The 15,512-nt window shown below is 40.0% G+C and overlaps 1 protein-coding gene across 9 annotated transcripts in view; it reads right to left on the bottom strand.

The window, feature by feature from the left end:
* Positions 1-15,512, bottom strand: part of pds5a (PDS5 cohesin associated factor A) — a 220,537-nt gene that overhangs the window by 14,165 nt on the left and 190,860 nt on the right. For all 9 annotated transcript variants that reach the window (XM_043692710.1, XM_043692723.1, XM_043692753.1 and 6 more), the window contains exons 28-30: positions 10,241-10,360; positions 9,150-9,212; positions 5,078-5,223 (exon numbers count right to left, since the gene is read on the bottom strand). In XM_043692710.1, coding sequence (XP_043548645.1) covers positions 5,078-5,223; positions 9,150-9,212; positions 10,241-10,360 — 329 coding nt within the window. The remainder of the gene's footprint in view (positions 1-5,077; positions 5,224-9,149; positions 9,213-10,240; positions 10,361-15,512) is intronic.

Here is a 15,512-nt window from a genome sequence, read left to right as displayed (position 1 = left end):
CACAGTCGATAGAGGGAGGATGTTTTACCCTGTGGGAGTCTGTAGTACCAGAGAGGCCACACATTTAAGACCATAATGGGGAGGAATTTCATTTCTCAGGGGATTTTGGGAATCTTTACCACAGAGGGCTGTCAAGTCTGGGTTATTAAGTACATTCAAGGCTGAGATAGCCAGATTTTTAATTAGTAAGGGAATCAAGGGTTATGAGGAAACAGCAAAAAAGTGGAGTTGACGATTATAAAATCAGTCAATTTTTCACCAAATGGCAGATCATAACTTATAAAAATATTCATTGTGGGATATAGGTGTCATTGACTGGGTTATCAATTTTTTCCATTTGTGGGACTTAGATGCTGCTGACTTGACCAGCATTTACTGCCCATCTTAGTGGCATTTGGTGGGAGACTGCTGCAATCCACATGCAGTAGGTAGACACAGTTTGTGGGCGGCACGGTGGCACAGTGGTTAGCACTGCTGCCTCACAGCGCCAGAGACCCGGGTTCAATTCCCGACTCAGGCGACTGACTGTGTGGAGTTTGCACGTTCTCCCCGTGTCTGCGTGGGTTTCCTCCGGGTGCTCTGGTTTCCTCCCACAGTCCAAAGATGTGCAGGTTAGGTGAATTGGCCATGCTAAATTGCCCTTAGTGTTAGGTAATAAGGGGTAAATGTAGGGGTATGGGTGGGTTGCGCTTCGGCGGGTCGGTGTGGACTTGTTGGGCCGAAGGGCCTGTTTCCACACTGTAAGTAATCTAAACAGTTAGGGTCAAAGTTTCAGAATATGACTCAGCAGCAGTGAAGGAACGGCAATTTATTTCCAAGTCAGGAAGCTGAATAGCTTGGAGGGGAGCTTGCAGTTGGTGCTCTCACGTATCTGCTGTCCTTGTCTTCTGGATGGAAGTGGTTATGGGTTTAGAAGGTGCTGTATAAGAATAGAACATAGAAGAATACAGCGCAGTACAGGCCCTTTGGCCCTCGATGTTGCGCCGATCCAAGCCCACCTAACCTACACTAGCCCACTATCCTCCATATGCCTATCCAATGCCCGCTTAAATGCCCATAAAGAGGGAGAGTCCACCACTGCTACTGGCAGGGCATTCCATGAACTCACGACTCGCTGAGTAAAGAACCTACCCCTAACATCTGTCCTATACCTACCACCCCTTAATTTAAAGCTATGCCCACTCATAATAGCTGACTCCATATGTGGAAAAAGGTTCTCACGGTCAACCCTACCTAAACCCCTAATCATCTTGTACACCTCTATCAAGTCACCCCTAAACCTTCTTTTCTACAATGAAAACAACCCCAAGTGCCTCAGCCCTTCCTCATACGATCTTTCTACCATACCAGGCAACATCCTGGTAAACCTCCTCTGCACCCGTCCCAGTGCCTCCACATCCTTCCTATAATATGGCGACCAAAACTGCACACAATACTCCAGATGCAGCCGCACCAGAGTCTTATACAACTGCAACATGACCTCAGTACTCCAGAACTCAATTCCTCTACCAATAAAAGCCAGTACGCCATATGCCTTCCTCACCGCACTATTTACCTGGGTGGCAACTTTCAAAAATTTGTGTACATGGACACCAAGATCCCTCTGCTCATCCACACTACCAAGTATCCGACCATTAGCCCAGTACCCCATCTTTTTGTTACTCTTACCAAAGTGAATCACCTCACACTTAACTACATTGAACTCCATTTGCCACCTTTCCGCCCAGTTCTGCAGCTTATCTATATCCCGCTGTAACCTGCCAAATCCACGGCACTCCAAGATGAACCTTTACCATCAACTACTACCCTCTTCTTCTTCCAGCCAGCCAACTCCTAATCCAAACCTCCAACTCACCCTCAATGCCATACCTCCATATCTTTTGATTTTGAAATTTACTGGTGAATTTCAGCAGTGCATCTTATTGATAGTACACTGTTGCTACTGAGCATCAGGGATGGAGGTTGTGGACATTTGTGGATGTGGTGCCAATCAAGTGAGCTGCTTTGTCCTCAATAATATAAAGCTTCTCGGGTGTTGTTGGAGCTGCAGTCAAGTAAGGACTTTTTCATTGGACTTCTGACTTGTGTTTTGGAGGTTTTTGGGAGTCAGGTGATGAGTTCCTTGCTGCAGTATTCTGAGCCTCTGACCGACTCTTCTAGTTGAGTTTCTGGTCAATGGTAACTCCCATGCTGTTGACAGTGGGGGATTCATTGATAGTAACACCATTATGTGTCAAGGGGCTTTGCTAGATTGTCTTTTATTATAGACGATCATTGGCTGGTATGTGTGTGGTGCAAATGCTACTTGCGCTCAAACCCTAATATTGTCCAGGTCTTTTTGCATTTCAACAGTAACTAAGTCATCATGATTGGTTATGAAAATTGTGCAATCAAACATCCTCACCTCTAATCAATTGATGGAGGAAAGGTCATTGGATAAAGCAGCTGAAGATGGTTGGGCCAGGACTTGATGGACCCAAATGCCTACTTTGCTCCTACATCTCATGGTCATAAATGTGGGAGCGTGAACATTTGCTGGGAGTCCACGAAAACACCTACATAATTTCAGATTCTTTCTTGGACTTCCATTTCGAAATGATGAGTATTCATAATATGGCTTTGAAGCTTCCTTAGATAAAACATCCTAAAATTTAAGTTTTGTATCTTTGTACTGAATAATTCCATCACAGAAAATAGTTTCTCCCCATCTCTGTCAATCAATTATTCTGTCACCTTAAACAATTCAGTTAGATCACACCTTAATTTTCCATATTCAGGAGACCCAAGCCTCATCTATTCAACCTGCCCTCATAATAAATTTGGTACTGTTTTGATGAACTCACTCCAGGTTTATGCTATGGCATCGAAAACTGAACACAGTACATAAAGTGGGTTTAACGGTACCCTTGGCCTTCATTCCTGTTCTCCAAGACTCTTGCAATAAAGAAGTTATGTGATAACTATACTGGGCTTTGTTGGGACCCAATTCAGAATACTATGTCAGTGCTTGCCTCCAATGAAGAGAGATGTACGTCTATTGGAGGCAGGTCAGAGATGGTTAATAAATTGTCCCCAGAATGAGGGCATTGTCCTGTGGAAGGCTGTTTAAAATGTGCCTTTATTCCCAGGAATTTAGAGAAAAGAGATATTATTCAATTGAAACATAGAAGCTTATGAAGGAGTTTTATAAGATAGATAGTAAGAGATTGTTTCCAATGGCTGGGGAATTTTTAAAAAAATCACTCACAGGATGTTGGCATCTCTGGCTAAGCCAGCATTTATTGCCCAGAGGGCAGTTAAGAGTCAACCATATTGTCAAAGTTCTGGAGACACATGTAGGCCTGACCAGGTACAGATGATAGATTTCCTCTCCTAAAGGACATTAATGAATCAAATGGGTTTTTCTGATAATCAACAATGGCTTCATGGTCATCATTACACTCTTAATTCGAGACGCTCCATTAAATGCAAATTTCACCATCTGCCATGGCATGCTCTGAACTTGGGTCCGCAGAACATTAGGTGAGTTCTTGGATTAGTCTTAGCGATAAAACCACTAGGCCACTACGTCCCTAGTCTAAAGTATAGGACCACAATTTCAGGATAAGGGTAAAGGATGATCATTACTCCAAAGAAAGGGCTGTGAATCTTTTGAATTCTCAGAGAATAGTGGACACTCTATCACTGAATACATTTAAGGCTGAAAGAGAGAGATATTTGATGTCTCAGGGATAAGGTAAATGGACAGGAAAGTGGCAAAGAAGTTCAAGATGAGCCATAATCAGTCCTGCTCCTAGTTCTTATCTTCAGGTACTTTATCAACAGTATTTCTTTTAGCATGTGATCAAAAACAGGGTGAAGGTGGCACAATATTCAGCACAATTTGTCCTTTCTCAGATACTGAAGCAGTCCATGTTCATATTCAGCAGGATTTGCACAATATCAAAGCTTTGGCTGATCAATGGCAAGTAACGCTGGTATTACATATCTGCAGTGCAATAACCATCTGCAACAAGAAAGAACTTCTTAATATTCAGCAGCAATGCTATGGTTGAACCTCCCCACCATCAACATTCTAGACATTACCACTGGCCAGAAACTTAATTGGTCTTGCCATATAAACACCGTAACTCTGAAGAAGGGCTCCTGAAGAAGGGCTAATGCCCGAAACGTCGATTCTCCTGTTCCCTAGATGCTGCCTGACCTGCTGCGCTTTTCCAGCAACACATTTCCAAACACCGTAACTCTACCAAGTCAGAGGCTTGGAAGCATCCAGCAAATAACTCAGCATCTAGCTCCCCAAATCTATGCTTCATCTCCAGGACACAATTCAAGATGGACTTTCTCCATTTGCCTGGCTGAGTGCAGGTCCGACAACGTTCAAGGAGCTCATGCAAGACAAAACAGCGCACCTGATTGGCACCCCTAACCACAACTGGTGTTCACTGGCACCAATTTATACCATTTACATGATGTGCTGCAGGAACTCACTAAGGTTCATTCAACAGCATCTTCCAAACAGGTGACCCGCTCCACCTGGAAGGGCAAGGGCAACAGATGCATGGAAATTTCACCATCTGCAGGTTCCTCTGCAAAACTGTACCAACTTGACTTGGAAATCTTGGAATCTTGTAACTGAAGCTGTACCTACCCACCTTTGTACCTAAGATGATGCTGCAAATAGCAACTTATAAACTTTTCATTTGAGTACGTGACAATAAAGCTAGTTCAATTCAATTGAAATATATCACTCACCTTCACAGTTACAAAGTTAAAAATGTTGAACACACTTAACAGCAGTGTACTTACATAATGTACTTACATTATGAAATGCAGCAGTTCAAACTTCACCGTCCTATTTTCACAAATAATTAGGGATGGGCTATACTAGCTTTTCCAAGGATAGTCTCATCACATTAGGTAATAAACTAGCTAATGTAGTTAGCTATTAGCTAATAAATGATCTTTTCTGATCTTTACATCTTTCCAAATCTATATAATTTTGATAATTCCCAACAACACTGTGAAAGGTCCAATCTATTCTTCTGTTAAGCACAACAACAGAGTGATAGCTTACCTTCCCCTATTTGGGGCTGGTGAACTGGGCTCGGAGTTTCCACTTATATTACTTCCCATCTCTAACCCTGCAGCTCTGTCTTGTGGTCTTCTACCAGCAGCTGACAATGGTTTATTTACTGTACCCAGTACAGTGGCTGGTTTGGGCTGAGAACAATAGTGTTAAAACATATGCATGAATCATCCTTCAAATGAACTAACAGGTTTTAAACGTTTTGCAGAAACAAGAAGTTACCGTGCATTGGAATCCTACAAGTCAATATGCCACAACCTGAACTATTTACTGGGAAAAATTAACTGCAGTATTCTTCAGCTGGTACTTTTCCAAAAATACTGAAATTAATATTTAATAAACAGACTACTGCAATGCTGCTGAAAATGCATGATATAACAGATCATTTACATGCCACAAAACGGATAATCAAAGTACAGTGCATGTGACAACCTGCACTGCGATGGATCAAAGTCTGATAAAAATCTGTCATGTTTCGACAGTACAGAATTATATTTCAGAAAATTGGGTAATAATTTTATGACTAATGAAAGCAACACCACCACCAATTTTTATGATTTAACCACAGTGAAAAATAAGATCACTGTCATGACTCTTATCAAATGAACATACTACCATAATTTTGTTTTCAAATAGTATACAATTGTTTCACTTGAAGCTCATTTTAAAAACTGAAATTACACCCAAAGGATCACATTGAGCCAAGCAACTAGTGAAAGAAGGATCTTGCATATAGATCTACATAAACTTCTTATATTGTAATCCTTGTTAACTTTATGAACGATATTCAAGTACAGTAGTTCAAAATTACATTGCACATTTAACAGAACTCTGAATTCCAGGAAACTCATGACTGCTTCAAAGATTGGTGATAACACACTCCTGAATAACTGAAATCAAACTCTCAATTAAACCAAGCTTTGATTATTTGAACATCTCAATAGCATGGATCTCAGCCTTTATATCAATTATTCTATTCGTAAAATTAAACTTTAAATTTATTGTAAGCTGATATAAAAAATTGGAATGAAAATGTCATGCCTTTAACAGTTTCCACGATTGACAGGCTAAAAACCTCGTTAATTATTACTTAAATACATCAACTTCATTTCATGATCTTTCGAGCCATTCTAAAATTCAGCCTAGTTTCAAAAGACAATGACTAGAAGGGTAATTGTTACCATTAAGTAGGACAGGAGGGAAAGGGAATACGTGAATGTAGCGAGTTGGAGAAAGACCAAGCATAGCAGGACAGGGAGTCTAACAGTAGTAATTCCACATTTAAAAAAAAGTGGAAAAATAATAAAATTAGTGATCCTCTGAAAACACAACATTTATAGTAACCAACTGTAACTAGTGACACTAATGGAGAGGAATGGTTTAGATTCAACTATGTCATTACTTTGATGCAGTTACAAGGTGAGATTGTTCCTTGGAAATTGGGCATTACTGCAAAGACCAGTAATCTTGCCCATCCTTAACTTCCCTTGAAATGAGTGGCTTGCTCGGCCTTTTCAGAGGGTTGTCAACCATATTGCTGTCGTCTGGTATAATATCTGGCCAGACTGGCATCATTTCCTTCCCTAAAATACATTAGAGAAACAAATGGTTTCATGGGCATCATTACTCAGACTAGGAGGTTTATTAATTGAATTTCAAACCTCAAGATGGGATTTGAACCAATGTCCACAAAGCATGCGCCCAAGACCTCTAGTTTAGTAGTCCAAAGAGATTGCTGCCAAGCCATCATCTCCCTCAACAGAGGACACATTTCATGAAAAGGTAGATTAATCAATAGCAGATGAACAGAAGAACAAACGGATTCTGACTCATCAGTAGAATCAGCACTGATAGAAATTTGGTAATTAGGAATAACATATCTTAAATGATGATGCAACTAGTATTTTTGGATCTGAACATTAGTTGTACCAGTGGATGGAGCATTAAGCAAATAATGACTGACTTGCAACAAAGACAATGAAACAATCGTGGGGAAATTGAATCTTAATTTTAAAAATTAATTTATTAACAAGATTAGTTGCTGGCTAGGCCAGCATTTACTGTTCATCCCTAATTGCCAAGAGGAGTCACGTGTAGGCCAGACCAGGTAAGGATGGCAGTTTCATTCCCTAAAGGCCATCAGTGAGGGTTCTTTCTAACAACTGACATTGACCAAATTGACAATTTCAGATTTTTATTGGTTTAAATTCCACCATCTGCCATTGTGGGATTTGAACCCAGGTCTCCACAATATGATCTGGTCTCTGGATTAACAGTCCAGCATTAATAACATTAGGCCGTCACTTCTTCAAATTCAGGGTGGACAAATCAACTTGGCAAAGGTTATCTTGAAAATGAATTTATAGAATGTTTCCATGATAGCTTCCTGAAGAACATGTTAAGGAACTTGGACAAAGCTGTTTTAGATCTGGTATTGTGTAGGCGGCTTAACTGGTAATCTAATAGTAACAGGTTCTGAGAAAGTGTGACTCACACAACTGAACAACGTATTAAGTTTGGAACACCATATTCAAATTTAAAACAAAAATCTGAATTACATGGGCATCAAGGGAGAGCTTGCCAGGATGAGTTAGGGTAAATAGTCTAACGTGTGTGAGAAGAAACAGCAAGAAACATACAAATGAACAATTCAAAATGTTGAACGAAAATATGTATAATTAAAACACAAAAACTTGGAGAACCATTTGTGGCTTACTAGGGTAACAGAATGAAAGAAGAGGCTACTAATGTTGTGAAGAATAATTGCACACCTGAAGACTGGAACAGTTTCAGAAACCAGCAAAGCACAGGCAAAAAGTTGATAATAAGGGTGTCAAGCAGAATGAGAGTAAATTAGCAAAAACATATAAACAGACAGTAGAAGTGTATGAAAAGAAAGAGAATCATTAAAGTAAACATTTGACCATTAGGGGTTGAGACAAGTGGGAAACAGGAAAATAACAGACACTTTGAGTAAGCATTTTTACTCAAATGCGGCACGGTGGCAGAGGGGTTAGCATTGCTGCCTCACAGCACCAGAGACCTGGGTTTAATTCCCGACTCAGGCAACTGACTGTGTGGAGTTTGCACATTCTCCCCGAGTCTGCGTGGGTTTGCTCCGGTTTCCTCCCACAGTCCAAAGATGTGCAGGTCTGGTGAATTGGCCATGCTAAATTGCCCGTAGTGTAAGGTAAAGGGGTAAATGTAGGGGAATGGGTGGGTTACGCTTCGGCGGGTCGGTGTGGACTTGTTGGGCCGAAGGGCCTGTTTCCACATTGTAAGTAATCTAATCTAATCTAATTAAAAAAAAAGTCTTCAAGCAGCAAGCACAAAAAATCCTACAAATAGTAAAACAAAAATAGAAATACTAAAAGAGAGGGTGTGGCAGGCGAGAGGAGGGGTGCTGGCGAGAGGAAGGGGTGGGCAGGAGAGGAGAGGATGATGGAAGAGAGGGAGACGGGGGGGTGGGGGGAGACAGAAGAGAGGCGGCGGGGCGGAACGGGGGCAGAAGAGACAGTTAGGCAGTAAGGGAATCAAGGTGAAAAGGCAGGCAAGTGGAGTTGAGAGTTATCAGATCAGCCATGATCTCATCAAATGGTGCAGCAGACTTGACCGGTGAATGGCCTATTTCTACTCCTATGTTTTATGGTCAAACTTGTGGAACTGCACCTAAGATATTGAAAGTTGCATGAAAACTACACAAACCAAATTCAAAACAACTATCTTGAATTTGCTTTTTAAAAAAAAAACCCATAAATAACCTAAAATGTTAAAGTATAAAAGATTATTCAACTTATACAATTTTATTTTGTTCTTGAATTTTGACACTTCGAGATGTCACTTGAAAAATGGAATATTTTGATTTCTGGAAACCTGAAGGGCCCTGTCAAAAATTGCAGATCATGTAAACAATGTACCATATACACAGCAAAACTTTGTACGTTTTCTATTAAGAACAAACTTAACCTCAGGAGTTCCACATAATTAATGCTAACTGTGTTAAAATGTGGGGAATTTTATAACACAGAACCGCAGTAATGAGGACTGGATTGAACCTTACCTTCCCTGTCAGTAATAATGTCTTTGCCTCATCTGACAAGTAGCACTTGTTATTACTGGAGTCCTGAACAAAGAAACATTGATCAAAAACAATATATTTGCAATTGAGGCAGGAAAAAAATCTAGAACCAAAGCTACAATGGAGAAACTAATGGACATGCATTTCGTTAAAACAGTAAAACAAAAGATTACAAGTAATTTACTCCTTCTACCATGAAACCTCCTCAATGTGAATACATATGCCTTATCTTGCTTGTTGAGTTACATGTTGCACAGACCTCTACTAATCATACTTGAAGCATGAAATGTACATTTGATACAACTGACCATTTTCAAACTGCCTTTTCTCTGTAACTCACTTGATGAATGAGAAACATTACCAATCCATAGTGTGGTACATTTAGTATACACCAATGTCACCAGATTGCTTTGGTGATCTATATTTTGCATCATTTTCAAAACTGAGAAATTTAAAACAGAGTTATCAATACTCTTCCATAGGTGTCATAGATGAATTGCCATGGTTCACAACCTGAAAGCACCTAAAAATGTGAAACCTACTCCATCTCACAGCACAATACTTGGAATTTAGTTATGCTCCAACACTGAATCTTGGTACATGGGTTGTTTTCAACAGTTCATCACAGCACTATGAATATTCTCTTTACCATCTAAGAATTACATTGATGCAGCTGTTAAATTATGATGATAAAGACTGCGTAGCCTATCATGCATATAAGAATGGTAAACGAGGAAGAAATTCTGATTAAAACCGCACTGACCAATTACTGCAATAATCTACAGCATGCTCTTGTTAATATGCATTTGCCCTAGCACTGCCCACTTACCAACTTGGTGAGTTTGCAAGTTGGCTATTTTGCTGTTGCTGGGAATATTTCCCACATTCTCACCACCTTTTATGCCTTCCTCAATCATTTAAGTTCAAAATTTCTGCTGAAAGATAATCCAATGTCAACCTTCCAATAAAAGACTCGCTCAGTTTTGTTTCTGTTGGGAAGAGCTGACCACCCCAATACCATCCCTTCACAAGGATATTTAAAGCCAACTTCAAGAACAAAATTAACAAATTACTTTGTCAGGTGGGGTGAAGAACTTCGTTGGCAGTACAGGATCCTTTGGGGAGTCCAGGTTATAGGTAGTACTTTTGGTTGTGATGACAATAAGCGCCACATCACATACTATGTAGAGTTTCTGTAAACACAAACAGAAAAGCATAAAAATAGCAACATTTGTCATGTTTAAGAGGTTCTGAATATGAAAAATAGTTGCAGCATTCCAATACAATTAGATTTCCCATTGAATCTTCCATGGTAAAATGGAGGATATGACTTTACAATGGCAGCAGCTTGTCATCACTCTGATGCTAATGACATTTGCAACTTAAATGTGAAATTAAATCAATTGGAGCAAAATCGTGTTTCCAATTTGGTGGCAACTTTTGCTGTATCTAAGATTAGGAAAACATGAGCAGGAAATGAATGAATTTCCAGGCTTGAAAACTGAAAACAACAAAACATGTAAAAGTCCATCTCAAACATTATATATATCTTCAACAGGGGATTAATGGCTGTTGGAGGTCAATCATCTCGGCTCTAGGACATCATTGCTGATCCTACACCCAAGTATCTTCAACCTTCATGGGTTGTGGGCATCACTGGCAAAGTCAGGTTCATTGCCCATAAGGGGTCAAAAATGTTGCTGTGGATCTGGAGTCACATATAGCATAGGTAAGGATAGCAGTTTCAATCCCTAAAGGACATTAATGCCCCAGAACATAACCTAGGCCTCTGAATTACTTATCCAGTGAAATTACCACTTTGCCGTCGTCTTCCCTTACTTCAAGTGTCCTCGATTACTTTCCCTCCATCACAAGGTCAGAAATGGGGACATTTGATGACAACTGCACCATGTTCTGTACCATTTGGAATTCTGCAGATTCTGAAGCAGTCAGTGTCCTTATGCAACAAGAATTGAACAATATACAGACTTGGACTGATCAGTAGCAAGTAGAATTTGTGTCACGTAAGTACCAGGCAATGACCATCTCCAATAAAAGAGACTCTAATTATCATCCCATGACAATCTAAGACTGTCCAAGTCTCAACAATAGTGTGACATGAAAGTGTAGATAAATCGGAAAAGGTTAGAAGTGCAGACATTCACAAAAGGAACAAAGTCATCCTCATCAATGAGCAGATTGTGGAATAGTGGTAATGCCACTGGATTATTAATCCAGAACACCCCATGCTCTGATTCAACCCTGGCTTTTATCTGATTTTCATGTGTTGCCAGTTCCATAGCAATGTGATTGATGCTAGGTAATAATTGCAGGTCAGCCAGTGGTACCTTGATTGAGTACTAAAAAAAAAAATTCACTGAAGCTGCAGCAAGCATTTAAAAGGTCTAATGGCATGTTAAGCTTTACCACAAGAGAATTTAAGAACAGGAGTAGCAATGCTTCAACTGTTTCGAATCTTGGTTTGACTGTATCTGGACTGCTCTGTGCAATTTTGCCCCCATTACAGCTTATGTGACAATAAGGCATTGGAGCAGAAGCAGGACAGTCAGGTCCATGAAGTCTGCTCCGCCATTCAATGAAATCATGGATGATCTGATCATTCTAAAAACTTTCTTGCCTTTCCTCTGTAACAATTAATGTCTATACTGATTAAACATCTGTCTATCTCAGCCCTGAATATACTTAACAATCCAGCTTATACAGTCTTGTGAGGTAAAGGACAGCATAGATTCCACAGCAATCCAAAAGAAATTCCTTCAGCTCTGTCTTAAAAGGGTAACCCCTCATTCTAAGATGGTGCCCTTTAATCCCAGAGTCTCTGACAAGATAAACCAATATCTCCATGTCTACTCTATTAAGTCCCCTAATAAACGAGTATTTTCAATAAGGTCACCTCTCAAGTCTTCTAAACTTATTAAAGTACAGGCACAAACCCATCAACCTCTTCTCATAAGCAAATCCTTCCAAATCTAGGATCGACCTCGTAAAACTTCTCTGGATTGCCTCAATTGCTAGTACATCTTACTTTAGGTAAGGAAACCAAAACTTACATCCACTGCTTCCCTATTTCTCAACTCTTCAAAGACTCTTAATAAATTTGAATGTAGGATGAGTAAACATTCCCACTGGAATGTTGTCAAAAATAACAGGATTTTTTTCCAATCATCAGTTCAATTGTCACAAATGTAACTCCATATATTGCAGTTTGCAGCTACAACATCATCCATTATTAATTTGACATAGGAGCCCTTACTGCACTAAAACATACTGTTATATTTAATTTGTTTGAAATAAAGGTACAGAGACCTGGACATACTGAAGAAATGTTCAAACAATGCAGGAATATCTTGTAATGTGTTCTTGGCCACTAAATATAATTAGCAATGAAATGTGATTACTTTGTTATATTATACAGAATGTGTGAGAACAAAGTATCTCCAATAAGTAAGCACAAAGGGAAGTTCAAATTTACAAAGTTCATTGATCACTAATTGACTTTTTATTTCTAAAATCCCTGAGTGTGAACTAAGATAGAAGTTTGTTGAACAAAATTAGGAAGGGACAAGGAGGCTGGCCAGGACATGCTAAGAGGAACCTGACCAGTAAAAGATGTTATGGAGGGAGGATTTCAAAGGAATAGGGAGGAGGAGAATGAGAATGGCTTGAAAATTGAAATTAATAGAACGTCAAAAGACTAGCACAGAGCCAACAGACATAGAACTTATCAAGGCACTGCCTTTAGGCAGAACACATATTGTGATCAAGTAGTGCAAAGTGCAATGCACTTACAGTAAACTGACTAATACCTGCACTCAAGTAGCAAACAAAAGTTGGAAGATTTGTGTGTAGGACTCAATTCTGTTTCAAAATAAAGTTATATAAGTGAATAATTTAAATTAAGTTAGATACATTAAATAGATTATTATGTACTTTTGCAATGTTAGCACTGAAAGAATAATCTTCAAAATTGTACACACTTGATTATGGTACAATTTACCTCAACCAGAAAGGAGTTGCCTCGGAAGTTTTCAACAATGGCTCCGGGTCCCATTAAGTCTAATGGCATCAGGTCAAACTCCATGGGCAAGCAAATTTCTTGCCAATTGCCACATACCTTCTGCTGACTGATCAGTAGTCCTCTATGTTGAATACCACTTGGAGGAAATATGGAGGGTGGCTAGAGTGTAAAACATACTGTGCATGAGGGATTTCAACGTCCATCACTAAGAATGGCTCAGCAGCACCACGAGTGATCAAACTGTCCAATTCCTATGGACGTAGCTGTGCTGCAAGATTGGGTATGCAGTGGGCAGTGAATGAGCCAACATGAGGTAAGAATCTACTTGGCCTCATTGTCGTCTTTTTACATGTTACAGGTGCTTCCACCACTGCATAGTCCTTGTGGAGATGACATCAAATGTTTAAAGTTTGAGTTATTGTTGTCACATGTTCTGAGAAACAGTGAAAAGTGTTGTTTTGCATGCTGTACAGGCACATCATAGCATACAAAGTGCCTCAGGGTGGGAGAACAGAGTGCAGAATAGTGTTACAGCTGCAGAGAAGGTGTAGAGAGAGATATCAGAATTAACATTTGAGAAGTTCGTTCAAATGTCTCATAACAGCAGGTAAGAAGCTGTTCTTGAATCTGATTGTACATATATGCAAACGTCTTTAACTTCTCCCCGACAGAAGAGGGTGGGAGGGGTCTTTGTGTTGCTTGCTTACCCAAGGCAGCAGCAAGTATAGATGGAGTCAAATGGATGGAAGGCCAGTTTGCGTGATGGACACTGCAGTTTCTTACAGTCTTGGGCAAAGCAGTTACTGCATCATGCTGCGATGCATCCAGATAAAATGCTTTCTATGGTGCATTTATAAAGATTGGTAAAGTCTTTGTAGGCATACCGAATTTCAATTAGCCTCCTAAGGAAACATAGACACTATTGTGCTTTCTTGACCGTCACTTTGACGTCGGAGAATCAAGACAGATTGTTGGTGATCATTACTTCCAGGAACTACGTAATGGGACAGACTTTAAATGGATCTGCAATTAAAAAATTAGGCTTCTCTGAGATCACAAGGGCTGTTAGTAACAGCAGAATTGTATTTAACTACAATCTGTAAGGCCTAGCTTATCAGGCACTCTATCATGCCCAGAGATCAACCTTTGTTCAATGAGGAATGCAGGAGTGCATTATAGAAATGCCAGTTACATTAACAAATGAGGTCTTAACCTGGTGAAGCTAAAGCGCAGGATGACTTGCCTGCCAAACAGTGGAAGTAACATGCAATAGACAGGATGAAGTGATCCCACAACTGGAGCCCAGCCATGAATAGTGGTGGACTATTAACAAGACATCAGCTACGATCCTACTGAATGGCAAAACAGACTCAAGGTGCCGAAAGCCCTACTCTTCTTCCTGTTGTCTTATGTTCTTATAGGAGATAAGCTTCCACAGACATTCCATATTCAACAATGAGAGAGCCCACATCAGTGCGAAAGAAATGGCCGTAGTATTTACATCAACCTTCAGCCAGAAATATAGTATATATTTTTATCTGACCCAACAGCCTCTTGATGTCCCCAGCATCAGAAATAGGGGCATTTGCTTATGCTTGCAATAATGTTCAGCGTCATTCATGAGTCCTCTGCTTCTTCTGAAACAGCCTGTGTCCAATAGTACCAAGTCGTGGATAACATCAATGCTTGGGCCGATAAGTAGCAAGTAGTATTCATGTCAAAGAAGTGACAGGCAATGACCATCATCCTTGACATTTAGTGGCATTACCATCACTGAATCTCCTACAATCAATATCCTTATGGTCACCATTGACCAGAAGCTGAAATGAATCAGCCATAAAATACTTAGGCTGCAACAGTAGGTCAGAGGCTAGAGATTTTGTGGCAAGTAACTCAGCTCTCATTTCCCCAATGCCTGCACCACCATCAAAAAGTATAGTAAGGAGTGGGATGGAATACTCTTTCTTGTGGAGTACAATTACAACACAAGAAGTTTGACACCGCCCAGAACAAAGCTGTCACTTGATTGACACCCCATCCAACACCTTCAACATTCACTCCTTCCACTACTAGTGCACAGAGAGTGTACCAACTACAACACATACTGTAATAAGTTAACAAGGCTCCACACATTGGACCTTCCCAAATCTGCAAGCTCTATTACTGCTTGAAGGACTGCAGGTGCATGGACACACCAACATCTGCAAATTCCCCTCTAAGCCACAAAACCATATTTACTTAAAACAATATCATTGTACCTTAACTATTGACAAGTCAAAAATCCAAGAATTTCCTTCTTAATTGCA

Source organism: Chiloscyllium plagiosum, chromosome 1 (genome assembly GCF_004010195.1).
Source record: "Chiloscyllium plagiosum isolate BGI_BamShark_2017 chromosome 1, ASM401019v2, whole genome shotgun sequence".
NCBI classification, from domain to species: Eukaryota; Metazoa; Chordata; class Chondrichthyes; order Orectolobiformes; family Hemiscylliidae; genus Chiloscyllium; species Chiloscyllium plagiosum.
This window is presented reverse-complemented; position numbering and strand designations above follow the sequence as displayed.